This window comes from Phyllostomus discolor, chromosome 13 (assembly GCF_004126475.2).
Source record: "Phyllostomus discolor isolate MPI-MPIP mPhyDis1 chromosome 13, mPhyDis1.pri.v3, whole genome shotgun sequence".
Lineage (NCBI taxonomy): Eukaryota > Metazoa > Chordata > Mammalia > Chiroptera > Phyllostomidae > Phyllostomus > Phyllostomus discolor.
Window position 1 is genome coordinate 34,983,684 of NC_040915.2, and position 27,796 is coordinate 35,011,479.

General features: G+C 55.9%; 1 protein-coding gene across 1 annotated transcript; it reads left to right on the forward strand.

Moving 5' to 3' along the window:
- Positions 1 to 8,634: 8,634 nt before the first annotated feature.
- Positions 8,635 to 27,787, forward strand: LOC114509860 (gamma-aminobutyric acid type A receptor subunit pi). The gene is made up of 10 exons (XM_028528417.2): positions 8,635 to 8,806; positions 11,751 to 11,844; positions 12,293 to 12,411; positions 16,645 to 16,712; positions 17,495 to 17,712; positions 19,784 to 19,866; positions 22,889 to 23,026; positions 23,509 to 23,661; positions 24,149 to 24,336; positions 25,094 to 27,787. The coding sequence occupies exons 2-10, from the start codon at positions 11,792 to 11,794 to the stop codon at positions 25,391 to 25,393; spliced, it is 1,320 nt and encodes a 439-aa protein (XP_028384218.1). The 5' UTR covers positions 8,635 to 8,806; positions 11,751 to 11,791; the 3' UTR covers positions 25,394 to 27,787.
- Positions 27,788 to 27,796: the final 9 nt, after the last annotated feature.

Genomic DNA, 27,796 nt, shown 5'->3' on the forward strand with positions numbered 1-27,796 from the left:
GCTCAGAGCCTCCCTGTTGTCAGCAGGCGGCCTTTCAGGGTGAGACGTGACAACCGGGAGACGTTAGCCAGGCAACACGGACAGCAGAGAGACTGTGAACTATTCAAAAGCAGGAGCAGAGAGACTGAATGACACCTTCCATCCCAGCGTCTGGGAACCTTTGATGCGCTCAGCCTGACAGCAGCGCAGGACGGGGGGGGGGGGGGGGGGGGGGGGGGGGGTGGGGGGGGTGGGGGGACCCACCGAGGCGAGGTGAGGGCAGCAGTTGCGAGCTGCTGAGCTGAGGACCGCGCCCACCACCACACTACTGAGCTTCACGGCGGTCCCTTTTCCTCCCTGGGCCACCAGCAGTGGCGAACGGGTACCCGGAGTCAGGCAGCCTGGGCTCACAGCCACGTCCTGTGTCCCCGTGCCTGGGGACTGTCCTTGCACTCCCTGTCCCTCTTCCTAGAACGTCCTTCCCCCCTTGTCCCTGGGCACACCTCAGCCTACGCTTCCAAACTCCATGTAAAGTGTGGCCACTTCTGAGACGGCCTTCCGGAACCTCCAGTGTGGCTGGGCCCCCACATGGCACGTTCCACACCCTGCTGTGTCCACGTCCCCCAGGGTCTCAGGGGTTCCCGTACAGGGAGGCCCCCATCACACACACACCCGCGCCTCACACAGCACCTGCCACAGGAGGCACGTGGGAATTCCCTGGTGAGTGAACATATCTCTCGCAGTGTCACTGAGGTTGCAGGAGCGTGGAGAAGGGCACTGCCTTGGACGTTACTGTGGAGGTGACCTGGATAGCCAGTAGCTGGCACCTTTCCTTCCTCCAGGTTGACGACTGGGCCTTCCCTGGGGCCAGGCTGCCCACTAGCTGCGGGCAAGTTGGGATTGGAGTGTGTGAAGTGCCTGGTGCTGCGGCGAGCACATAGTAGGTGCTCCGTAAGTACTAGTTCCTGACCTCATTCCACCCCCCGGAGGAGGCCACCAGAGGTCACCCAACATCCAAAGGGACAGAAAAAGCAAACAAGTCCAAAGCCAGGGTGGTGGTGTGCTCAGCAGAGTTGGTTTCTAGAACTGTCTGTCCAGAGAGTCTGAGCAACCCCTCCTAGGCTGTCCGCAGCAAGGTGACCAACAGCTTCAGGTCGGAGCTGGTCAGCTCGGTGCACAAGGCTTGCTTGGTTAGACATGGAGCCCTGCTCCCCTCTCCCTACCTGGTCTCAGCCCAGTGCCGGAGGTCTGCACGGCAGTGGGTGAGGGTATCTAAGCGCCAAGCTTCTCTCGGACTGTGGCCGTGGCATCCCACAGGGAAACTATGGACGGGACAACATGGGGTCACGAGCCAGCAGGAGGTGGACGCCCCCACCAGGCGGTTTTCAAACACCTGCTTCCTCCTGTTTCCTCGTGCACGGACCAAAGCCCGGCCACAGCCTGGACGAGCGATCCGCACGGCCCTCGGTGGCTTGCGCCCTGCTGGTGATTTCCCGAACATGGAGGGGGTTGACTGGTCCCGGCCCCTTCCCACAGGACACCTGCCTGATGCTTCCGAGGAGATGCCGGTGCTGGAGACCCCCCTCAGCCTGGCTGCGGCTTTCTCCGGCCCGCACGACTTGCTGGCCGAGGCTCTTCCGACCCAGCCTCCCTGCCCTCTCTCCTTCTCCAGCTGCCAGACCTACGTGGCCCCTCCCTGATTTGCCCTGTGAACCTCTGCCACCTCTAACGCCGTCTTGGCCCCTGCTTCCGGAAGGACCCCAGCTAGCACCACAGGGAGGGACAGCGCCTGCTTCGTGGAGTTGCCGTGAGGAGTGAACACATCGGCCCATGAAAACCACTCGGGACAGTGGACACACCGTGAGCACCCGCTGTCACTGTCACTAGTGCCATCACTGCAACGTGTGCTCACGAGTTGGCGGGGGCAGAGGAGATTCTCGTGGTGGTCCCAGAAGCTCCCTTCTGAGGGGGACTGACTGGTCAGAGAAACATCCCCCAGGAGGCCAGGACAGCCCCCGCGTCTCCCGGAGATGTAGGGCCTCAGGCAGGTCCATGCCTTCATCTACGATGCGTTCATGCTGCCTGGAAGGACCCACGTCTGGAACACCTGGGCCGTAATGAACTTACCTCGATCGCCCATCTACCGGGGACTTCCCGTGCCTCCTGTCATTCGAGCCTCACAGCGACCCAGCGAGGTGAAGACGTGCTGAGGGGCGGGGTTTCCCCAGGCTCCCCTGGCCACAGGGGGCAGAGCTGGGGGAGCCCACGTGGGTTCTTCCTTCGTGCCCACTCTGCCAAGAAAGAATAGGGTGCTCACCCCCAGGTCCATCTCCTGGGGCAGCCAGATGTCTCCTGTGCCCGCCCTCCCCCTCCCTCCCCACCCACCCTGACCAGGCGCTGTCTGGTCACCATCCTGGTCCCCCGAGGAGCAGGCTCCCTGGCCCATGAGGTCAGGTTGCGGTTGGAAATTCCTTCCAGCAAGGTGCAGGGCGGGGGAGGCAGAGAGGCGGACATCTGCGGGGTCACGTTCACAGACAGACAGCTCACTGCCGGCAGCAAGCCACATGCCTCACCTCCCAGCTCATCGGACTGGAGCCAGACGCAGCCAGATGCAGTCAGGGTTGCGCCCCGGAGGCCCTCGGGGGCCGGCGGGATGGTGGGGGGGGCGCACCACGACAGCTGCTACGGGGCAGCCCATCTGGAAGGGCTCTCTCTGCTGAATGCTTCGCCCCCGTGAGGGCCTTTGGGGCCGAGGGACACCATGCCCTGCTGAGAGAGATGCTCAGGAGGAGAAGGTCCCCTCTGTGGAGGATAAGCCAGACTCCCACGGGAACCCCCTTCTGCTGCCTGGGGTGACCAGGTGACAAGCGCTGGGGAGGTGGGAGGTCAGCACTCCCAGAGGGAGACACCGGGAACCTTCTGAGTTTTAGGAAGCAACAAAGGAACGCACTCAAACACCTGCCGCATAACCCACGAGCAAGAAGAAGGGGGCTCCCCGGGTCCCAGCGGCTTGAGCTAGGGCCCGGAAGCGACCCCCCGCAGGCCGAGTGGACGGGCAGACTGCTGTGGGTGTGCGCACCCTGCCGCAGCTCCTCTTGGGTTCCAAGGGGACCAACCAGGCTCGGAGGCCGCCGGTTGGCAGCTGCCTCTGCCCTGAGGCCACTCACCACTCACTCAGCCCCAGCCCCCACCCAGAAAGCCCGGGGTGCTGGCAGCGGACAAGAGGACACTTATCACCCCAAGACAAGTCTGTGTTTCCCTGGAGAAAAGAAACCTGAGTCGGCTGGCTTCCTGGGGCGGCCTCTTGGCGGGCTCCCCAGAACGAACAAAGCTGTGAGGTCTGCCGTGGGGGCCCCAGCCTGTGGCCCTGGAAGCTGCCCCAGCCCCTGAAGAGAAAAGAGCCTCCCACCCGGGGGTCCTGGTTCTACCCGCTGGCCAGCCCTCCGTCTCACAATCTCGACCCTTCCTCCACCTGGAGCACCTTGACTTCCCCCCTCCTTGTGATCACCCACTGCACAGGATCCCTCCTCCCCTGCTGGGCCCTGCTCGGCACCCCTGCACACGCCACCAGGCCGTGCTCCCAGAGGCCTGTCCAAGCCAAGTCCAAGGGCACTTGAGTCACTGGGCTCCTCCTCTCCCTGAGAGCTCGGCACAGAACCAATCCCACCCATCGCCTGCCAGCTCTGCGACCTTGGACAAGATGTGAGCTTCTCTGAGCTCCAGGTTTCTCATCTGAAAATGGGAATACAATACCAGCTCAGTTTAATCATAACTAGCTTAGATCAGACGCTGGTTATGGATAGACAGAAGAAGGCGAAGCCATAGGGGCAAAAGCGGATATTAGCGGGTTCCAGGGCTGGAGGTGGGAGGAGAAAGTGGGGGTGGGCTGCCTCACGGGCCGGAGTTTCTAGTTCGTCGGGGCGGTTGAAGATGCTCTAGAACCATGTAGATGGGTGGTGACGGCTGCGTGGCCTTAGAGTGACCTCGATGCCACGAATTGCACCCTTGTAAATATGTGGTCCGCAATGGTAAAGTGTATGTTCTGTGTTTATTACCGTAATAAAAAAGAAAAAGATTATATAATGAGATTAAATGAAAGTTTTTGAACTGTTGGTCACAGATCCTGGGATACTGCGGGACCTCAACAGAATTTCATTTCCTTCCTTCCTCCCTTCCTCCCTCCCTCCCTCCCTCCCTTCCCTCCTTCAGACCACCACGTTGGATTGTACACCACACACTCCCCCACATCTCCCCAGGGCACATGGCCTTCCCCCTCACACATCTGCTCTGAGATGCGATAGGATGAGCCACGTGTTTTCCTGAAGCACAGCCTTTCCCATTGGCCAGTAAGAGACGGTGTCGGATTCTTCCCACTCCTGCCAGTGCCTCGGTGTACCCCTTTCACCAGCCTGGTCTGGCGTGGCCGGGCCCCAGGGCTGCATTCCCACCTTCGTGACCGAGCAGGGACCTGCAGTTCGAATGTGCACGGGGCCCAGGCCCCCACACCCCACACTGCCGGTCACCGGGTCACCGCGGAGCCAGCGAACGAGAGGTTTGTTTCTCACATTCGCGCCTGCGAGGCTGAAAGGGGAGGCAGAGCAGGCGCTCTGTTAGTGTTTACTCAGTAAATGAATGAGCCGCCCTTGAAAGCCAGTGCATTGCCGCCTTATATTGTTTGTCAGCCTCCGGACGTCCAACCCCCGCCCCGGTGGGCAGCCTGGCCACACACTGTGCCCCGTGCACAGGAAACTTGCAAAAGGGCATCTGCTCCACGTGCACTTTTGACCCGCAAACCACTACTCACCCTCTCTGTAGCAAGGCAGACGGGCGAGCCCCTTGGCACCCTGCCAGGGAAACTGGCTGGCAGTGACTAGCTGCTTAACATAAAGGTTTTGGGGCCCCCTTTTCAAGTGGCCAAGAGAGAGGGACATTCACGGAGCAAACTGAGGTGCTAAATCTGTGACTCAGGGGCCCCAGATCCATCAGTCTGGGAACCTTTTATTCTCCGTTGCATCAGTTTCGCCTCACCTCCATCTGCCTGAAGACAACTAGACCTTTTTTTTTATTTTTAAAGAATAGTATTTAACTGGATGTTTTGTGCTATCTACCTCATAGTCGGATGGTGCATTCATTTGTTTGTTGGTATCTCCCTTCACTCCAAAAAAGGCCTGTGTCCACCTATAAGGATGTATGTATGCAATAAGACAGACAAAAAGGCTCTAGCAAAACACAGGCCTTATTGGTGGAAGTAAAACAAAACCAGGATTGGTTACACATCACAAAACTGGCTACAGATTTGCCCCAAGGATGTTGCCATTCCAGAATGCTCCGCCAAGTTGCAGGGCGGGCTGTTGAGTCGGCGGGGGGGGGGGGGGGGGGGGGGGGGGGGGGGGGGGGCGTCCCCCATGGGCAACAATCTTTCCAGAAAGCGTCCAGGGGTCTGAAATTCAGGCTAGCGCCTCCTAGGGAGCAGATGCGGCTTTCATAAGGAACCAAAGACCTGGCTAAGGCAGCCCAAAACACGTAACATTATTTTGATGAAACACAGAATGTTTGCCTCCAAGGCAGGTGACTTTTCACAGTACCTTATCGGGAGCAGACCACTAGGACCGGGAAACTGGTTTATTAGCAGAGAGAATTCAAACACTGATTTTTGCATTCCACGCCACCTTTTGAATTTAAATTCACTTAATGCAAATTCCTTCTACCTGATTCAGCTTGATAACCCATAAAACTGTCATTCCACAAGATTTATTTCATACAATTTTTACAAAGGTTATTAGTCCCTTTGAGTTGTGTCTTGTTCCCTTACACACTTCAGGAATGACCAGGACACATCGCTGCCACGTGCATGGGGGGCTAACAGGACAGTGGAGTAGCTCCTCTGGCAGGCGAGCAGCTCCTGGGAAAGAGGGCAGGGCCCGCCAGGCAGGCCTGGCCCCGCCACAGCCTCACGGCCAGGGGAACATCCACCAGAGTCCAACCTTACTCCCCTGATTCACGTGAACTCTGTGCCTTCTGTGCCCCCTGCTCCCCGCCCCCACTGGTTGGAATGGCCCATGGTGAGGTTGGCAGCCCGAAACCCCCTTGAATTCCTAACCCCCTGGGTTCAGGTCGTAATTGGCTGTATCGCTGAGTAGTATGTTTGACTCTGGCCACAGGCTTCCTCCTCTGCGAAATGGGAATGAAGGAACACTCCTGCCTGCTTCACGGGATGATAATGTGGCTGGAATACGACAAGGCTCAGGCACGTCAAAGGCTCCGAAAACTCCAAAGCACTATGTAAATGTACAGTGTTATTATGACCCATCGGCGCCCCGTATGCAAGGTGGTCAAGGCGCCAGGAAAGGCACAGTCACTCGCTCTGGCCTTTGCTTTTCTGGAGGGAGGGAGCCATGTGGCTTAGGAGGTGGACACAGACATGGGGAACCCATGGGCATTATGTCCCAGTAGCCCAACATCCTGGAAGCCCACTGACCCCAGAGGCCACATGTGGGAACGCGGCGGCCTGGATGGTGCACAGGATCCCAGGGGTTCTGGAGGCCCGGGTGCAAGGCCAAGGTGCAAGGCTGCCCAAGACCACCTGACTCCCCTGCAGAGAGATGCCCCACTCGGGGCACTCCTTCTGCTGCTCTGAAGTACACCCAAGAAGCAGCTGTCCCTCAGGGGGAGCACTGTGGGGACTGGGAGAGATGGCTCCAATACACCTGCTCATTAGCTTGAGTCTGGCCTGCCCGGGCCCCAGGCATAATCAATCTATTAATACATGTACCGAATGCCTGCACGGAATCGATGCACAGCCGTGCGATGAAAACACCGGGCGATCTGATTGGGAGGGTCAAATGCAGACGGAGCATGCTTGGTAGATAGAATGATTGATTCATTGATTAATGGTACGAGCTAGGGATGATAAGTGTAAGAGCTTAATGATAGATGGGAGGGTTGGATGGGATTAGTACAAACATGAGAAAATACTAACGACATCAGGATAAAAAGAACCATTGATGGAGCATCCGCAATGTGCCGGGCGGAGTGATACGGGAGTTTCCAGAAGAGCTAGCCACACCTGTCGTTCCTGAATTCTGTCACTAAACTCCGTGAGAAACCCTCGCCACGCCTGTCAGACCAGGAAACCGTGGTCCCGAGAAGTTAAGCAAACTTGCCAGGGCCATCCCGCCGGACAGCCTGTGGCCTTTCATCTAAGGTTCCGTGTTCCTGAGCCAGAGGGAACCCCCCACACGCTCCTGCCTCCCAGCTCTGCAGTGTATCATTTCTTTTGGGCCTTTGTTTTATGTGACGACTTCTCGGAAATCCTGAGAAAATCCCCTAACCACTTCCCATTCACTGAAAGCCTGAAGCCCGCTCCTCCACCCGTCCTGTTGTCCACCACCTTCCAGGTGCCCAGGTGAAGGTGAGGCCCTTCGGGAGAAATCGGAGAGCTTTCTCTTCAGAACCTACCCCCCAAAACCAGATGGAAATGTTCACGAGGCTGGCCTGGCTCCAGGGACACACTAAAGAAACAAGCACAGAGCCCAAGGCGTCTCTGGGGTGCTGTGCACCTGCCCGGCCCCTCCGCCACCCTCCCTCCGCCTTTCACTTTCTGCAGCGACACTCTGTCCCTCCACTTCTCTCCCTCCACTTCTCTCCCGTCTGGTCTTTCCACTTTCCCCCTCTAAGACTGATTGCGGGTGGGGGTCTGGGCAGGAACTGCGATGTCAGGAGAGTGGGGGCATCTCACCACTGCCTCAGCTCCCAGGCCCCTCCACTGGCCTCCCCCTACCCCTGCCAGCCCCCAGCTCTGGCAGGTGCAAAGCCAAGCCGCCGGGTCATTCCCGTGCCTTCCCATGGGGCTGGAGCCAGGAGCACTTTTCGGGCCACTGCCTGTGGTGACAGGAGGCCGAGGGCTGGGCGAGCACCGTGCAAGCAGGTCTGTTAGGAGGTTGGGCTGGCCGTGGGGAGCAGGAGCTCCTAGAGTGACTCTTGGGGGGATTGAAGACTCCTCTGTGGGAGGGCAGGGTGGGGAAGGAGGAGAGACCTGGAAATGTAGCCAAATCTCTCCCAGTGTCTCTCCCACCTCATGCTGGCCTGGCTGCTCAGCCTCCCCCCTCCATTCCCTTGGCCCCTGGTTCCCTTTGAAACTTCCCAGCCTGGAAAGTGCGTGTGCCCGGCATCTACGGGTCTCTTTTTGCGTAGACTGGGCTTTCTGTTGATCCCCAAAATGCTCTTGTAACGAACATGACCAGGAATTAGAATGTTAGAAATGGTGAAGCTCTACTTATAGATGGCAAGCTGGGGACTAGAACTTTGAACTGGCTTGCCCAAGGTCATATACTACGAACGCCCCTTCCAGGATTAATTATATCAGTATAGAGCGGTGTCCTCCACGTTCAGCCCACCCCAAGGACTCTTCCAGGCAGGGTGGGTGGGACGTGCACTTTACTGGACTTTCACGGGTCTTGGATCTCGAGAGTCTTTCTGTGGTCTGGGAACACAGCTGAGACACAACTCAGAGTCCAAACCCCTGGCAGCCAGCAGTCGCACCAGGAGCTGGGCCAGTCCCACAGGCTCCCGGGATGGGCTCAGAGCTCCACCCAGGGGAGGGGCTCCAGGAGGCCCCGCCCACCCGTCTGCCTAACTGGCCCTGCAGCTCAGGGTTTCCCAGGGAGAGGGCCACTCCACCGGAGAGCAGAGCGGCTGTGTGCTGGCGTCCGAGAAGCGAGGGCGGAGGATGGGGAGCATCTCGGGGACCCAGAAGACCGTGCCCTGCCCGAGAGCTCAGCCTGACAGCCTGAAGGCCCTGCCCTAACGCAGCTTTGGCAGCTGATTGGTAAGGGAACTGCTGGGCCCCCTGCTGCTTGGAGGGAGGAGAGGGAGAGAGACCCAGAGACCACAGCCCTGCTGGGGCAGAGGGGAGGGGACAGGGCCTGGAATGTGCCGAGCACCCCCTTAGTCTCAGGGCTCGCCTTTGTCTGAAGAACTGCCGAGGGCTGTCCCATGCACAGTGGAGGGAACTACACCCCAGGGAGAAGCCATGCAATGTGAGAGCAAGTGGCCGAGCCTAGATCCAAGCTCCCCCTGTCGGACACGGGGGCCACAGGGGTCCCCCTCTGCTCTGTGGACCAGGGCACCCACCACACGACTTAGCCTTCTGTGATTTTCCTGAGGAGGACCTGCGGCCGGAACGCCTCTGCCCTTCTCACCCCGGTCCGGGCTTCACTCTCGCTTCCCAGCAACGGCTCCCTCTCCGCTGCGGCGGCTGAGGGCGGGGGAGCGGGGTCTGCGGAGAAAGCAGCTGGGGGGGGCGGTCACAGGGTCTGGGTGCTGGGGATTCTGGGAACGGGCGTGCAAACCCACCCCTGTGGGAACTAACTACCTGTGCTTCGAGAGCCAGTCCAGAGGAAGGTGCCATCGGCCACCAAGGTGACACTCCGACCCCGTCCTTTCTGAGGGGGTGCCAAACTGAGTGACCGCAGAGCGACCCTCCAGTCAGCTCAGCCCCTGGGTGGCAACCTGCGGGTGTCCTGGAGGGAGCTGCGCTTTGGGTCCTCGGAGTCACAGGGGGATTGCTGAAGTCCCCGTGGAAGACACAAAAGGGAGAGGAGAATGAGAACCAGAGTGCCCTGAGCACTTTCTCGCCCCATGTGTCAGGTGGGAAAACCAGGGTGCTGAGAGGTTAAACGACTGGGGTGCGTCTGAGCCCAGAGCTCTGCTCCGGTGACGCCTCCTTCAGAGGAGCAGCTGGCTGAGGCTTTGGGGCAAGCGGGTGGGGGAGGGCGTGGGCGTCACTCCACAGACCCTCGTGCACTCGATGCTGGGATGTGGGGGGAGAGACGGGGATCGGGGACGTGGACTAAAGGGAGAAGGTTGGCATATGGTCATTGGCGGACTGATAGCGTTTTGCCTGTCGCTGGTACGTCCCATGGGCGAGAAGGGCTGGGGCGGAGAAGCGTGGCGGAGTGCGGAGTTAGCGGAGTAAGACCTTCGAACACAACTCGGTTTTCGTACAGAGGACGGGCGCCGCGTAGGCGCGGGCGCGCTGATTGTAGGAAATGCCTTGCAGCGCGACAAAGACAGCCGGGCCTATAGGAACCGACGTGGGACTGTGTCGCTGGCGCTGGGGACAGCACGCGGCCTGGTGCCCTGGTGAAAAGTGTGGGGGTCAGCTCGCAGGGGGCTCAGCTCCGCCCCTTGCCTCCTTTGCCACCCTGGGGCCCTGTGTATCCTCTCCAAGCCTCAGCCTTTTCCTTGGAGAGGGAAGAGAATGGTGGTAACACTCCCAAGTGCAAGCCTGCATTCAAGTATTTTTTCAAATGTTTACTGTTCCCGTTAAGCCAAAAAGTAAATAGCACAAATGCACGCTACCACCCCACTTTTACTTTTTAATTTTTCCTTCCGTAAAGATGTGTGTGTGTACAAATATACAGGTGTGTACACGGATAAACAGCTGTTAACAGCGGTTATCTCTCAGGGGCATGAGACTGGACAGAAGTAGTCAGGGAAGGACTCCCATTTTTTCAATGGACTTAAATTTCTACAGAAGTTTTAGGTTCACAGCAGGACGGAGCCTCCCAGAAGCCAAGCTTCCTCACTCTCACTTGTTAAATCTACTTACTCTTCTTTTTTCAGATGCTATTTATTTCTTAAGGAGATTGGGGGAAGGGAAAGAGAAAAAGAGGGAGAGAGACATCGATGTGTGGGAGATACATTGATCAGTTGCCTCTCACATGCCCCCAACTGGGCACCCGGCCTGCAACCCAGGCATGTGCCTTGACTGGGAATCAAACCAGCGACCCTTTGGTTCACAGGCCAGCACTCAATCCACTGAGCTACATCAGCCAGGGCTGGAGACCTACACTCTTAACTTTACACTTGGTTTTTGCTTTCTATATGGTTTTTATTTCTTCAGTGACCATGTGTGGTTTTTTTTTAAGTAAAGTAATATTAATTAATGAATGGCTGGATCACATCCAGCACCCCAGAATGGCTAGATTCTAGAAAGTGGCCTGGTTCACGGAGGTAACCACGGAGGAGGGGTGGCCTGCCTGGGAACGGGCCCGAGCTCCGCCTAACTACCCCCAGTCTGCTGTCACCAGCATGGCCGTGACTCGTCACAGGCTGCCTGCTGCTCTCTCAGAGGGACACCTGACAGCAGGTCCCACAGCCGGCGAGACAACGCCTACCCTGACGGTGCTGGCCATACACGGTGCTCAGTGCTCGCCGCACCAGCCGAACAGCTTCACAGCCTCCCAGGGGCAGGCCCGGGAGGTGGGAAAGCAGCCATGGCCTTGGACCACAAAGGAGGCAGCCAGCCTGGATCCAAAGTTTCCTCTGACATTCACCAGCACAGTGACCCTCCCATGAGCCTCTGCTTCCTTGTGGCGATACAGGCAGATACTGGGAGTTTGGGTCCAGACCGCCTGGCACAATGGGGGTTAGTGTATAGTTTGGGGTGTCCTTCCTGGCAAAGCCAGGACAAGGGCAGAGTAAGGTGGCTCTTGGGGCTAAGGACAGGATGGGTCCACTCTGGTGCTGGTGAGCCACCCTCCAGCCTTCATCTGGGTTGGATTTAAAACGTGATCCTCTCTGAAAGGATCCTTTAAAAATGAAGTCACTCTGGGAAGGCACGCGGGAAGCAGGCGCCATAACTGAGACACATAGAAAGAGGCTGCTCCCCACCCACAGTGAGCAAATGCTGCCAGCGACAGTTCATGGCCGAGAGGAGGTGAGCCTCTCGGGCCGCCCGCCTCCCGCCTGCCCACCTGTTTCCCCAGGCGACTCCTCTCCGGCGCCTCTGCACAAGCGGCTCCTCACCATGAGACACAGTCTCCACTTGACCTTCATGTGTCTGAGTCTCTTCGCTGGAAGGTGAGCCTCGCTTCCCCACAGTGGCCTTGGTCTGACCTGCTGTGTGTCTGCGCACACGAGGGTGCTGGGAGAGGTGGCAGCCCCCCTGCTCCCCGAGTGTGCTCCCACCGCTACCTTCCGACGCACCAGGACAGGCAGCGTTCTGCCCTGCCGTTGACTGTCTCGGGAACTCACGCTGCCAGAATGGCCGTGAATGGACAAACCCCTTCTGATCTGGGGGAAGATGCTCGGAGGGTCCCCAGATTATCACAATGCAGCAAGTGGGTGATAAAATGGAGTGGGATGGGGACCTGTCCATCTAGTGGCTGAAAAGGAGAGATGTCTCTCCTTGGGCAGGTCACCGCTGGCCTGTGGGCACGGCCACACTCAGGCGGGCAAAGCCCGTGTTTGTGCGCACGTGCGATGCACACATAAACAAGCACGTGGTGCCAGCTGCCTTCCTTTCCAGGCTGTGCGCCCGGGGGAGTCGGTTCAACGTGGAGGTCAGCAGAAGTGACAAGCTCTCCCTGCCTGGGTTTGAAAACCTCACTGTGGGCTACAACAAATTTCTCAGGCCCAACTTTGGTGGTAGGTCCTCTTTTTTTTTGTTTGTTTTATGTCCAGGACATCCATTCACAGGGCGGGAGCAGAGGAGGGCTTTGGGAGGGTTAGCTGGCCCCACCTCCCGACCTGCCGCCTGTTAAGGACTGGCAGTGACGGATGAGCGCAGCCGCCAAGGGCAGCTCACCCCACCCTGGAGAAGGCACCGTGTCCCCCTGCCTGCAGGATAAAGAGAGACCCCTCTCCACCGAGGTTTCCCAGAGCCGCCCAGAAACCTCACACGCCGCCTTCCTTCTGCCCCCAGTTCCAGCGCCATTATTCACAGGACGCACCCGCTCCCCTCTCCCCAGGCCTGTGCCGCCTGGTCTTCCTGCCTTCAGCCTCTTCCCCCTTCCCCCAGGGCTAACCTCCACTCTGCCACCTGGATCACCCGCTGGGTCCTTTGCTTGCTGGGAACACCTGCTGGTGTCCCAGCATCATCGGTGTAGAGCCCTGAGCTCTTCGCATGGCCTGCCAGGCCCTTCCCAGCCCACCCTCTGTCTGTCTGTCTGTCTGTCTGCCTGCCAGTTGTAGTCCATCCCCGTGCCCTCTGCACAAGCGTGCCCTGCGTGCCTCCTGACCTCCTTGACCTCCCTGGCCTCCATGGCTTTCGCTGAGGTCACGTATCTGCCAAGAAAGGCTTCTTCCAACTTGACTCCCTGGTGAAATGCCCATTTCCTTCCAGGTCTCAGAGCAAAGGCTTCCTCCTCCGAGAAGCCGCCCCAGATTCCTCCAGGCCCCTGCCCTTTCTTCACACTCCATGTTGAACAGGCCTCCCAGTCCTGGCTGTCTCCCGGTGGAGTTGTCTCGGTCGCCGGTTTGATGTCTGTCTCGGCTCTAGGCTGCAGGCAGCCCCCGGGGGAGTCTTGCTTTATCTACCTCACTCACGCCAGCAGCGGCGCCGTGCTTGACACATAGGAAGTTACTGATATTTGTTGAAAGAATGAGGCCAGAAGGGAGGGCGTGAGGCCAACCACACACCTCCACGCAGGGCTCAGGCCCCACTTATAAACTGCGAGATTAAACCGAGGTGGCCTCTAATACCCCATCACACGGAGCAGGAAGCAGTGGAAAGAGCCTTGGACTTGATCAGAGCTGGGTTTGGCCCCTGGCTCTCCTGCCTGGCAAACACCTTAGCTTCCTGAGCCTCAGTTTCCCTTTCTGGAACATGGGGACATGGCCCCTGCCCCTGCCCCCCCCCTCACAGGGAGGACAGAATGCAGTGAGGCCTATCCACATGAAGCGTGGTCCCTGCCCTGTCGTCAGGGCGCAGTCTGTTCCAACCCCCGCCCCTTCCTGCTCCTCCCGGCAGGTGCTCAAACCCCCTGGTCAGGCCTAGGATGGGGGGTTAGTCCAGGTCCCCTGAGAAGCAGACTGAGAGGACCACCTGTACAAGACCCTCGTTTGGGCGATGCCGATGAAGGAATATGGGGTGGGAAAAGGGGGGACCCGGCGAGCTGTCAGACTGTCCTGCAGGGCTAACCCCGGGGTGGGGGTGGGAGGAAGGTCGGGTGGGGGTGTCTTAGCAGTGGGGCTCCCAGTGTGCCCAGAGAGGTTCCTTGGGAGTCTGTGAGCCGAAGTTCCCATCAGAGGAGTCTCCCGCGCCTGGGCCTCCCAGGACAGGCCTGCCTCGGCCCCGGCCACACTTAGTTAGTCACAAATGTGGCTGCGATTTCAGAGCACAGCAGCTGGGGCCCTGGGCCAATCATGTCTCCATCAGTAAGAGGGCTGAAGCGCATTGTTCACGGCCACACCGTCAGGATTCGAGGTCCTTACGTTAAGGGACCTTGCGGGGGGCGATGCTTCAACCTCCCCTGGTTTCCCAGGCGCAGCCGGACACTAACAACAGGTGAGTGTGAGTCTGCACACCCTGGGTGGTCCCCCCATCAGTGTCTCTGCCTCCCAAAACCCAGTTAGGCTGGGATGGAACATGGTCCCTCTTACTGCCTGCTCAATGGTCAGCAAAATGCAGGGTTCTTGGATAAGGGGCTTATTCTGAACCTAGAGTGGACATAAGAGGACATGAGGCCCAATCCCCCCAGGGTGAAAATGGGGCAAGGGGTCCTTGGTCCAAAAGCACAAGCCCCCAGCCCCCTTTTTGGTGCCTTTTGGCCCTTTGACTCCTAAAGGAGCCTCTACTCACAGGGCTGCCGCGGGGCCCGGGGAGGGGTTGTTGCTCTCGTGAACACTGTCCAGAACCAGCTCTGACCTCTTTCCTAGGAGGAAGCTGCCCTCTGGTGGCGCAGCGTGCTTCTGTAAGTCAAGGGGAGGAAAGAGGAAGCTCTGGCCCTTGAAACTACCAGCTGAGGCCGGGCCTGGACGAGACCACGTAGAAACAAACTGAACAAAAACGCAGTGTGGGCGGAGTTGTTTTTTTTTTTGCTCTCCACGTGCCTCGGGGAAGGCAGCTCACACTGACCCACGGCCCCCTGGGTTCCAGGCACTTAAAATAGTGTGTACTTCCTGGCCCCTTCCTTCCTGGTAGGCACTAGGAGCCCTGTTTTACAGGTGAGAAGCTGTAGCACAGAGAGGGTCAGCACTCTGCTCAAGGGCACACAGCTATGAAGTGGCTGGCATGGGATCCAAACACTCGGACTCCAACCTTCTCTTCTTGGTGCTGCCCCACGCTGCCCTGAGGGTAGACAGCCCCTCAATGCATGGCACTCAGCTGGCACCGCCCCGGGTCTGTCCCCAAAGACCTCCCTTTTTCTACCAAGGATTAACACCAAGCACTAACGCCATAATTTTTCCATGGCATTGGTTCTGAAATTCCATTTCCAGATTCCCACCTGTTTTCTATGGCTTGGGAATCCTTCAGTGAATAATCAGGCCGCTTTGTATGATTCTCACTGATTGGATACTTTTTAAGCTGCCTTGGAATCCTGCCTCTCCTGTTCCTGGTGAATGTGTCACCACGGTCCCCCGAGGCACCCTGTTATTTATTGCAAGTGAATGCTACCGCATCTACTAACCTGGTTGTGAACTTGTTCCCCTTCCAGAATTAGCTAGGATTACGGAAGGGGGTGGGGCAGGAAGAGAAATGCTATTTACCGAGCGCCTGTTGTTACGTGACGGACGCCGTGCCCAGCTGGGCAGGCTCTGGATGCATAGTCCCTCCGGCCCCCTCCTTGCCAAGGAGCCGTCACCACTGTGTCTCACCGAACCCTCTCCCGTGACCCAGGGTGTCCCTGGCCTTTCCCCTACTCCCAGGTGAGAAAAGTGCCGTTCTCACAGGCTCGGTAACTTTCCCCGGGTCACCCAGCGGAGACCAGAGTCACACTCTTCTGACTCCTGGGCCACCCGTCCACATTCCAGCCCGGGGAAACTTCACTGGGCTGGTCCACCTGGCTTCCAGGAACGGTGGCCCTGAGGCCTGCGTCTCCAGAGCCGGGCCCGGCCCTCCCAGGAGGGGGCCTATCGGCCGAAACTCCAGGGTTGAGGCCCAACCGCTATACGGCAGCCCGAGTGGAGGGGGCTCTGGGGTTCTGAATAGTTCAGGGCTCCTGAAGGGAAAAGGAAGAGGGAGAGAGGTCACAGGCGAGCGAGAGCTCAGCCGTGAGCCGTCTGGAATGCCACCTTGTGGTAAATTTACTCAGCTGAGGGGGACACGACACCCATGCCCAAATTCCCAAATCTCAATTACATTTCCAAATAATGAGTCCCTGACAAACCCCATAGGAGAAGTCCTCCAAGTATGAAGTGGGGAAACACCATCACACCCTTTAAAACACGCGCGCCTGAGTGTAGCGTGGTCTCTCACTAAGCTAACTGTCTAGTTGTGCCCTTTTTTCATACAAAAACGAGGCCCAGTCCCCACGATGGTTCCTCCTGAGAGGAGGAGGGTAGAGATTAAAATTGTACTTTATTTTTTTTTTTAAGATTTTATTCATCCATTTTTAGAGAGGGAAGGGAGGGAGAAAGAGAGAGAGAGAGAGAGAAACATCCATGTGCGGTTGCTGGGGGTCATGGCCTGCAACCCAGGCATGTGCCCTGGCTGGGAATCGAACCTGCGACACTTTGGTTCCCAGCCCGTGCTCAATCCACTGAGCTACGCCAGCCAGGACAAAATTGTACTTTAGATACTTCTAGAGCGTTGACAATTTTCCATCAGGCAAGTATTACTTCTGCAATTTTTTGTGTGTTTTTTTAAATGCTCATGAGCCATTAGGAAACCTCGTTAATGCTTCTATGTCAGTCTCCCTGGTTTCCCTTCCATCGCAGGAGAGCCGGTCCAGATAGCCCTGACGCTGGACGTTGCGAGCATTTCCAGCATTTCGGAGAGTAACATGGTGAGTGCGGCCCCGGCACCTGCCGCCTGACGGGCCCCTCTCCTCGTGTTTAAGGGGATACATGGAGGGACATAGAACAGGCTGACGGCCCTCCTGCCCTTGGAATGGCAGAAGGTAGTGGGGACCTAGCCCCAAACTCAAGACCCTGGAAGATGCTTATAGAATAGATCTGAGGAGTATCAGGAAGAAAATGGATTTGAAGGCTGGGAGGGGACACAATGAGGGAGTGAAGTGGGGACATTTAGCGAGGGTTAAAAATCGAGGAAAAGAATGAGCACGCCATGAGGAAGCCGGACTAGCACACGGCTCCTCCCAGAGCCGGGGACCAGCTGGCGAAAACCAACAGTCACGTAACCGCTTCCGCCCAGCCCATCCCTTAAGAGAACACGTTATAGGCAAGGTGACCCCGACGGTGGCGGTTTGCCAAGGGGCCCCACTGTGCATTCAGGCTGCACCCAAGACCCCCTACGCCGTGCTTCACTCACAAAAACCTCCGACAATTGGCTGGGGCCTTTGTGATCCCGGGCAAGTAAGTTAAGGCCCTGAGCGTGCGCCCATGGCTTCCCCTTTGCCAGTGGGAGTTATTATCGAGAATAAATAAGGTGCTTTGTTCACCTACGGCTCCAGGCCATGCCCCCAAGACAAACTGTGCTCACCGGTGCCGACTGCAGTAGACCTGCATACTTGACCTTGGTGGAGGTGGGGAGGGACGTGAGACTCGACCCCTCTGATTTCGGAATCTCTCTCTCCTCACCTGTCTCTATCCCCGGCTGCCCCATCAGGACTACACGGCCACCATATACCTCAGACAGCGCTGGACGGACCCGCGGCTGGTGTTCGAAGGCAACACGAGCGTCACGCTGGACGCGCGCCTGGTGGAGTTCCTCTGGGTGCCGGACACGTACATCGTGGAGTCCAAGACGTCCTTCCTCCACGAGGTCACTGTGGGAAACAGGCTCATCCGCCTCTTCTCCAACGGCACAGTCCTGTACGCGCTCAGGTGAGCGGGCTCCTGCGACTCCGGCTGGGGGGCCAGATGGGTGGACGAAGGGGCAGAGATTCATCCTGAGTCGTTCTCACGAGCCCTGCAGCAGCCACGCCGAGGTCCCCCTGCTCACGCCCCTGCTTTCTCCCATCCTGGCCCCTGTGCCAGCAGGGCCCACCCTCCGTTCAGTCTGGCTCGACAACATCTGCAGCGCGACTGCTCTGTGCCAGGCCCCGTGCTGGCCACGGAGGACACGGAGGGAGGAGGACATTGTCCTGACTCAGACACACAAGCACAGGAAGTCAGGGTGCGGGGCCCTGAGCTGGGGTGTAGGTGACGGGTTTGGGGTGACATGAGAGGATGTCTTCACAGGACTCTGCACTGACGTCTAAAGAGCAAGAAGGGGTCAGCAAGGGAAGAAGGTGGGGAACAGTAGGAGCCAGCGGAGACGCCCATACCAGGACCTTACCTTTCCTGGGGCTCGTGGGGCTGGGGTAGCCCCAGAATGCACCTCTACTTGCCCCAGCTGCTTTTGTGCAAAGTTCAGGGCCCCAAGGCCTCTGCTGCCTGCAGCCATGGGCTTCCCTTTGCTCCTTCCCCAAATCCCTGGGGCCAGACGGTCCTCCCAACCAGTCGTGCATCAAGGCTCAAGTGGACAAGAGCAGCTAAGGTGCTCGGTAGTGCCACGCAAGAGGTGACCCACAGGGGGAGCGGTGGGGGTGGGGTGGGGGTGGTGCTCATCCCTGCCTGTGCAAACCGAACACTCCCAGAAGCCTGGGGAGAGGGCCAGGAACCAGGCACTCTCGGGGCTAATCTTTAATCCCCAATAAGAGGCTGAAGCTGTCAAAGAAAGACCGAGCTAACCAGGAAGTGAATTCCTGGATTAGTCGTCTGATCCCCCTCGGCAGCACTGAATTTTGCAAAAGCTCAGCCAAAACCCCGACTCCTCTTTCCAGGAGACCTAATGAGACCTCTCCCTCGACCCCAGCTCCAGTCCACACTAATGCCCCCCTTCCCCGTGTTCCCATAGATGCATGTGCACGTGCGGGTGTGTGCGCACGCCTGTCCGTGTCTCAGCACGTAACACATCTGCCACGTACGAGGCTTACAAAAACGGGTGGTGGTTGATAGCCTGGCTCTAGAGTCAGCCAGATTTGGGGGCAAGTCCCTGCTGGGCCCATTTCCTGCAACCTTAAGGCAAGTTACTTGACTCTTGGAGCCTCGGTTTCCTCAGCAGCAGCAGGAGAATAGTAAGAGGCCCAACCTCATGGAGCCGTTAGAGAAACTCAGAGATGAAGTGCACAAAGCAGTGAGCCTGGGGACTGGCTTGTGGTCAGCCTGTTGTTATTCTCCCTCTCCCTTGAGGAAGCGGGCACCATGCCATCATCATTTCCACTTTCCCGAGTGCCCAGCACACTGCTTCATAAATAAACGTGCTTCGCAAAAGTGTGTGACCCTGAAGAAGTGGGAAGGTCAAGGTCTGCCCATTGAAATCCCCACTGTGAGGGCTTAGCTGATGCTTAATTGAACATCTCTGGGTATTGGTCCCTCAGAGCCACAGTGCCTGGTGCCCTCCAATGCCCTCTACTTCCTCTGCCCGCTGACCCCCCAGAGGGCAGAGACCTGGGGGACTGTTCAGTCCCCTACCCAGGCTCCAGCCCCAGCTCCGCCACCGAGAGCCGGGCGAGCCTAAGGCGGCAGCCCCCACGTCTGCTGTCTGTGGTGAGGGTGGCGACAGTGATCTCCGTTCTGGCTTCTCACGGTTTGCCGTGAGGACGAAATGTAATAACTGGATGCAGAAGCATCTCAGACAAGCCGGTGAGTGGTTCTATTCTGCGATGCTGCTGGAAGCTTGCCTCTGAACTGCCAGCGTGCCAGCTCCCTCCACCCTGGACCCCGGATTTAATCAGGGGGCACAGGTGCTGCTTAGCACAGAAAACCTCAGGCACGCTTCGAATGCAGGTTCCAAATCACACACTCACCGCAGGACTCAAGGTGAAAGTCCCCTTGGAGTGGCCCTTGAAGGGGCATGCGCACCTTCTATAGCATCTTCGTAACCCTTCTGAACCCATTCTCCCTTTCGCAGGATCACGACAACCGTCGCGTGTAACATGGACCTGTCTAAATACCCCATGGACACCCAGACGTGCCAGCTGCAGCTGGAAAGCTGTGAGTACCCGCCCCGCGGGCCCCTGAGCTGATCGTCCCGAGTGACTTAGACCCGAGGATCCATAAAGAGTGCGCGGCACATGGTGGCCTTCCTTTCCTTGGCATTGATTACATCCGATTCGGCCCCTCTGACCGCACAGCCAGAGAGACTCAGGGAGACGCTCAAAGACAAAACTTCCAAAATTACATCTTTTGGGGCAAGGCCATTGTGCATTGTCATAGAATATTTCCACCAAAGGGGGGACAAGCCAGCCAGGGAAATGGGGGTCACTGGGACTAGGACCCAAAATCCGCTAAGGCGTGGATGTAGCAGGAAGGACACAGCAGAGATTAGAAGCGGCAAACATACAAGGTGGCCCTGGACATGCATCACACGGCTGCTCTCAACTTCTAAAAGTAATGGCATGATGTAATAAAGCTTAGCACAGTCCTGCCGGCACACAGGTCTCTAAACTGGAGTCTGGGGAGCTGCTCAGGGTGAGGACGAGTGTTCACCACCCCACCCCCCCCACCGCCTGCTGATGTGTGTCAAGCAGCGTGGCTGAGCAATCGCCATCCTTCCCTAGCAAACTACTGGGAAATGCCCGCCAAACTCGGGAACGTGGTACCTGTGGCGGGTGTCCCGGGAAGACAGAGCCGCAGACAGGAGTCACTAGGGAATTGAGGCGTGGCCTGTGCAAGGAAGACAAGCTCCGGCCAGGTGCTGGGGACCAGTGGGCACTCGAGCCCACAAGTGGCCGACGTGTGCGAACACCACCGTTCCAAGGCAACGGTCATTTTTCAGAGGCAGGCATTTAATTAAAGACTCAGACAGGCAGATTAATTACCTTATTGATTAAATGCGTGCATAACCTTCTGGAAGCAATACAGCTGTTTGGGGGCAGAATAAAGCTGGAGGTTATCGAGACGAGAACTCATTGCCGGCCCCACACGGCAGAAGTAATTGCCCTGCCCACACGGCTGTTCTTACCCCGAATCCCAGGAGTGAGATTCTCCTGGAAACTCCGGCACTCTGTCTGCACGAAGACCATCCCTGGCGAGCTGAGGATGCTCTCGCTGCATGTTTATGAGCAGTTATTTGGGTACAGAAACCTCTCCAAGGGTTTCGTCCTGAACACCATCCCTAGAAAAGAATGGATACCATCCCACAAAGCACGCTGTCCAAGGAGGGGCTGGGGTGCCTCACTTTTTTAGATATATATATTTCTGTTATTGCTTTGGGCTCCTAGGACTATTTGGGCAGCTACCTGCAGGAAGTTTGGGGGTGCTTCTAAGGGAAGCCCACAGAGAGCTTTTACCTGGAGACTCCCTCAGAGCTCGTGGCTGCTTCCCTGCCCTGGGATGAGAGGTCGTTGCTTCTAGACAGCGGAGAGCACAGCTAAGACTCCACAGAATGCTAGTTCTGGCCCTGGCGTCCCGCGCCCCGGAGGCTGGGCAAGCACAGGCAGTATGGTTCCATGTTTCAGACCCCAGGTACCGGAATCCCGGGGCTTTCCCCGTCGCTGGCTGTGTGACCCCAGGCGGGGAGAGCTGACCTCTCTGTACCCCAGTTTCCTCAGGAGTAAAGTGGGAAAAATAGTAGTATCTGACTCAAAGAATACTTTTTCCACAGTGTCCTTGGGGTATATTTACACACCAGAGATTCACCCGTGTTAAGAGTACAGTTCCAAGGTATTTGGTGAGTTGGCCAAAATGTGCGACCATGGCCACATTTTATCGTGAGAAGGTTTCTGTCGCCCGTAGAGACCCCCTGCGCCCATTTCCGGTCACTCCCACTGCCACCACCAGCTCCCAGGTGACCGCCAGTTGACTTTCTGTCTCTGTGAATTTGCCTTTTTGGAGACATGACATATAAATAGGAAAAATACAATATGTGGCCTTTGCATCTGGCTCCTTTCGCTTAGCATAATGCTTCCGAGGTCCACACATGTCGGCACCTGTATCAGCGCTCCGCTCCTTTTCACTACTCGATTCCCCGTGGTGCCACAGAAAGATACAAGCAGCACGAAGCCCCTGGCTTGTCCCCACCTTTTAGCTCCGATGGGTGGTGCCGCTGTGGGCATTTGTGTGCAGATCTTTGGCTGGACGTGATTTGATTTCTCTTGGGCAGATGCTTAGGAGTAAATGCTGGATCAAATTACATATACATATATACACATATATATATCAACTATAATCCATCCCAATTGCAGAACATGGAAAAGGCCGGCACAGGAAATCTAATCAATGACGTAGTAACCACGTGCAGTGCCAAGCAAGCAAGCACTAGACTTACTGGGGGGATCGCTTCGTAAGTTATGTAAATATCCAGCCACTCTGCTGTACCCCTGAAACTCATAGCACTGAATGTCAACTGTAATCGAAAAATTCTAAAAAAAATTCATTGTAAGGACATGAAGAAAAATAGGAATGTCTACCTTGCAGGTGTGTGAGAACATCAGAGAACACGTGTGTAAAGGTCTTAACACACATGTTTACTAAAAGGCAGCTCTCACTACTGTTTACCAACTCCGCTGGTTAAACTGCTTTGAGGTTTATCAAATGTCTGTGCTCACAGACATCCACAAAGTGGCTGGCTGCAGGGTTTTTTGGGGTTTCGTCTCTTCCACCCACATGGAAATGGGAACGGACCGATTGTGAAGCCCCTGGGAACACTGCCGGAGACGTCAGACTGTCCTGGGGGCACAGATTGTGTGTGTTTGCGTATGTGTGTCCAATAAATATTTAACCAGTGAGAGGCGCCCCTTCTGGAGGCTCACCACCTACCAGGTGCATGCACTTTGCACTGAACCGCTTCTCCATGGAAGGCACGCACCCCCCCCCCCCCACAGGCCATCTCATTCTGAGCAGGTGCTGCAGGGGCACGTGAGAGATCATGCCAAGGTTTCCACGGAATCAGCCCTGGACTTAGCGCCAGCAAGATGGCACCCCTGCTGCCTGTGCAGTGTAGCGTCATCGCCCAGGCCCGCTCCTCCCGCCCCCTTCTCACGCTGGCTGACCGGGGCTCTGTTTCACCCACCAGGGGGCTACGACGGCAGCGACGTGGAGTTCAGCTGGGGGCGCGGGAACGACTCCGTGCGCGGGCTGGAGAACCTGCGGCTGGCTCAGTACACCGTGCAGCGCTATTTCACCTCGGTCACCCGGACGCAGCAGGAGACAGGTACCTGGCGGGACAGACTGGACGAGCGCAAAACAGCTGGGCCCCAGAGATAGCATTTCGTCCCCACGGACGTCTCCCTTCGGGGCCCAGGGGCCCCTCTGCAGGGTGGTGGGGTGGTAGGGGTTGGGCCTGGCACTTTCACCTGCTCCGCAACCCATACCGATGTGGCTCCCGAGGGGCTCAGCGTCTGGTGAGGGAGAGGACAAGGGCACCAGCGGTTACGATGCAGCAGGTGTAGCATGACAGAGGAAGGCACGGGGAGAGGGTCATGGGTGGGGGTCATCAGCACCCTCATAAACCCCACTCCACACACCAGCATTTCCTTATGTAAAAACTACAATGTCCGCTTGCCATTAGCTCAGTGTTGGTGGATAACAAACAGCTTAACGTGAACACACGCAGCTGAATGAAACACCCCACGGGGAAAAACCGCTCTGCCGTGGGAGCCCGCGTGATTTCCTGCCTCTCCTCTGCCCTCTCAGGAAATTACACGCGGTTGGTCTTGCAGTTCGAGCTTCGGAGGAACGTCCTATATTTCATTTTGGAAACCTACGTCCCTTCCACTTTCCTGGTGGTGCTGTCCTGGGTTTCGTTTTGGATCTCCCTCGATTCCGTTCCGGCCAGAACCTGCATTGGTGAGCGGCTCCAGCCCAAGATTTCTGAGAGCTTGGGTATTGGGTCCTCCCCCTGCCTCCTGTTCGTCTCCCAGTGTTCTCATTAATATTCACAGGGCAGTGCCAGCAGTTGGTTCCCCGAGAGATTCTTTCACAGAGAGAAAGGAAAAGGTGCAGAGACTGCTCTAGCAGTAGTGCGTTTTTAAACTGACATTTTACGGTGACAGAGAAGGGAATATTGAGATTAGATGGTCTGTCGTCAGTTATTTTGCATCCTGAACACCCCCTTCCATGAGAAGACAGGAGGTGAAACATTTAGGAAACCTATCACTCATATCAGTATAAAATGGACCAATCACCCCTGCTCCAGACGGGCACAGATTTTTCAGAATGAGCTAAGTTCCATTCCTGAGTCCTGTCCCCCACCTTGCCAAGCCCCAAGTCTGCCGGCCAACGGTGGAGGGTTCACTGGTCCCTGACGTGGGGACACGGCCCTGTGTTTTCCCAGGAGTGACCACCGTGTTGTCCATGACCACGCTGATGATCGGGTCCCGCACTTCTCTTCCCAACACCAACTGCTTCATCAAGGCCATAGACGTGTACCTGGGCATCTGCTTCAGCTTCGTGTTCGGGGCCCTGCTGGAGTACGCGGTCGCTCACTACAGCTCCTTACAGCAGATGGCAGCCAAAGACAGGGTAAGAGTGCGGGGCCCTGTGCTGGTCAGCAGAGGTCACCAGGACCTGGTCCCGCCCCCCCCAGGGATTCCCTTTGCTCCAGCAATCCCCATCCTGGTTCAGGCAGCAGCTTCTGGAAATCAGGACACCCCTTGAAAAAGACTGTCCTTTTCACCAAATCCTGTGAGACAGTGATACGTTTAATTTTCCAGCATAAAATAACTGTGTTATCCGTATGCAACACAAAGTCACAACTACGACAACAAGCATCCACAAAAACCCCAACATTAAACCAAATGTGATCAGCTGCTTACAAATTTCAGATTAATATATATTTACGCTTTAATGCTTTTGCTGCACCGTTGTTTTCTTAAATTATACAAATCGTGGTTTACTGGAAAATGTATGGAAAAAATCACATTGGGGCAAATTTCTGGATTCATGTGTTTTTCTGGAAATGAGGCTCAGCTCTCAGAATAATACTGATGGCCGTTATCTACTAAGCACGTGGATGCAGCATTTAGCAGATAGCTCTGCAGAGCTGGAGTGGGCGATGCTGCTATTCTTCCCCGCTGTACAAGCCGAGGACCGGGGGTCAGTGCCCCCAAGCAGGACAACGGGACTGCCGAGTCTGGCTAACCAGCCAGTTTCTGACGTGCTCAGTGCCACTCTCTAGCAAACCTGATTATGCAATAATTAGGCCTCCAAGTTCATAAATACCCACTTATTTATTTTGCCGAGTCAAGCCTTTCAGCTAACTGCATTGTCTGTGACCCAGGAGATGCGGAAGGAAGTGGAGGAAGTCAACATCACTAACATCATCAACAGCTCCATCTCCAGCTTCAAACGGAAGATCAGCTTCGCCACCGTTGAGATTTCTGGGGACGTCGACTACAGCAACCTGACTATGAAAACCAGCGACAAGTTCAAGCTGGTCTTCCGAGATAAGATGGGAAGGATCGTTGATTATTTCACCATTCAAAACCCCAGTAATGTTGATCGATATTCCAAGCTATTATTTCCTCTGATTTTTATGCTAGCCAATGTATTTTACTGGGCATACTACATGTATTTTTAAGAGTACGTTGAATAATTTGCATGCCACAGGACTTCAACAGGACAAGATAATGATGGGAATGGTATTCAGGCTGAAGGTGTGCCCCAACCCAATGATCTTATAAGTAACAAAAGCAACAACTGAGCATTTCTTCTCAAAGAATGGACCCCCATCCCCCGCAACCATTATTTAAGCTTGTAGAGGCCCTAGCATTACAAAGTCTTGGGATAGAAACATCAATCCATTTTTTTTATCTTTACAAAATCCATGCCCATGGAGCCCAAGCTTACAGACCTACCCAGGGCTGGCCGACTGCTTGGTGACTCCCTGGGCTGTGTTTATTACCTCATTTAAAAAAAAACTGAGAAGGAGGCCATTACAGGCATTGAGTAACCCTCAAGGGACAAGGGTTGCTTCTGAACTAATCGTACACGCTATTTATTAAATCTCTGCAGTGCTTATAAAACACATTGGTCCTATTTAGGGAGCAACATTTTCCAGTTTTTGTTTTTGATTAAAATGAAATGTGGCCCTAAGTCAATGGACCAGAGGTCACTGTATTAACTCAATACCAAGAGGGGTTTTTAATACAGTATTTAATACCACACCAGAATTGGCCCCAAATTCCAATAAGTCTTACCATTGAAAAGTCCAGTGTAATTGATGAAAAGTTTCGGGGGTCAATACTCTCACACGTAAACCCCTTGTTTCTAAGATACAGAATGGTTCCCCCAAACTGGAAGGGCTCTGGGGCTTCATTCCCCATTTGACATGTCTTATCCCTTTACTAGCATCCGACACCAACCCTCAGCATCGCTAAAGCCCCTTCCCCACATCAGGGATGGAGATGGAAGCTGTTGTATTTTTCAGCTTAGTTCTAGGAGTCTTAGTGCGGACTGTTGCCGGGAAGACTGGCCGAGTTGAGTCCGTTTCTCTCTGCTCCTCTTTCCTAGCCGCAGACCCCCCGCATCCCTCCGAGAAGAGCTTTGGTCCCCACGCTCTGATGACCAGGAGTGATGCTTATTAGCCAGTGACCCGCATTTCCCGGAAGCATGCGGTGCAGCACCAGCAAGCTTGGCTATGCCCAAGGCCCCGATCCCTGTAGCTGAGTTGCTCTGAGTAGCTTGGCCCTGTGTCTGAACTTTCTGCGTGACAAGGGGACTTGTTACAGAACCTATGTTCAGGCTGCAGGCAGACCAGCCCCTCTCACCCTAAAATTGCAAGAACATGTCCACACCTCTTCCTTGCCCCTTGGCCACGTTCAGCCAGCAGCATCCTGAGTGGCCATTTGTGAGTGTTCTGTGATAGAGCTTCTGGTTCAGTCTCCGCCATGTGGAAGAATCTTGCCACCTTTCATTCTTTAGCTTCCTTTTTGAATAAACGCATGCCCTTACCCTTCCCTTCAGAAGGAACCCACGGCTTCAGCAGACCGTCTTTCTTCCACAATCCCCTGTACCGCGGACTCTCACTCTTTTTTCCGTTGTGATACTTCTCACGATTCAGTTTCTGTGGGTTTGATCACCTGAGCTTTTAACAAAAGGTTTCTAATAGGAATGGGCTTGCTAATACAGGTGGAAGGTAGTTGTACGGTTCAACTGTATTTGTGATCTTTTCAAAAAGGTTTGAAAGGGTGTATCTTTCCCGAAACCCCGTATAAGCATTACATGAAGAACACTAAGTATGTGAGACTGTGGAATAAATGTACCACATTCGCTACCCACCAAACCTAGCGGTCGTCTGTAGGGTGGGTGTTGTAGCAGCCTGTTTGGAAAAGGTACACGTTGTAGAACACACTTAGTAGGCCCACACCATTCCATCCTCACGTCCCCCTGCCTCAGACAGTACACACACACACACGCACACACACACGTACACCCCTAGGTTTTCCTGCCAAGGAAGGTACCCGCTGGTCACACAGACGGTCAATGTCCTTCTCACCTCCCTGCCCCGCGACACTTGCCCTGCAGTGAGGCAGCGGGCCTGGCGCCACTGAAAGGCCCAACTCTCCAAAGGGCCGCAGACTCCCTTCCAAGCCTTCTTTATCGCTTTGAAATTCTCTTTTGTTTTTGTCAAATGAGATTTGTATAGTTTGAGGATACACTTTGGGTGGGAGGAATTCTTGGATGTTGTATCATTCCGAACTTGAAGCGGGCTACAACATCGGAGTTCTTGGTAAAAACTCCTAATATCTTCTGTATCTTCCCACATACCCTACCCAGATCGGCCCAGGACTCACTTGATTCAAAAGTTACAGTAACAGTTACTTACAGGGTAAAAAAAAAAAATGAAGACTAACCTCTTGATAAGCAAGGCTAAAGTACAATGACTGCCAGGGTTCAAGCAGGGTTTTGTACAAGGAACACGCTGTTCTTCCGTGCCCTCGAATAAGCAAGCTGAATAAAAGTAAACAGACAAGTGAACTTA

Bases quoted from the DNA above. Each gene is read 5' to 3' on its own strand.
- LOC114509860 (XM_028528417.2), top strand. From the start codon at position 11,792: ATGAGACACAGTCTCCACTTGACCTTCATGTGTCTGAGTCTCTTCGCT. The intron at 12,412-16,644 runs GTAGGTCCTCTT...CTTCCATCGCAG, and splicing joins TCTCAGGCCCAACTTTGGTG to GAGAGCCGGTCCAGATAGCC. The intron at 17,713-19,783 runs GTGAGCGGGCTC...TCCCTTTCGCAG, and splicing joins ACAGTCCTGTACGCGCTCAG to GATCACGACAACCGTCGCGT.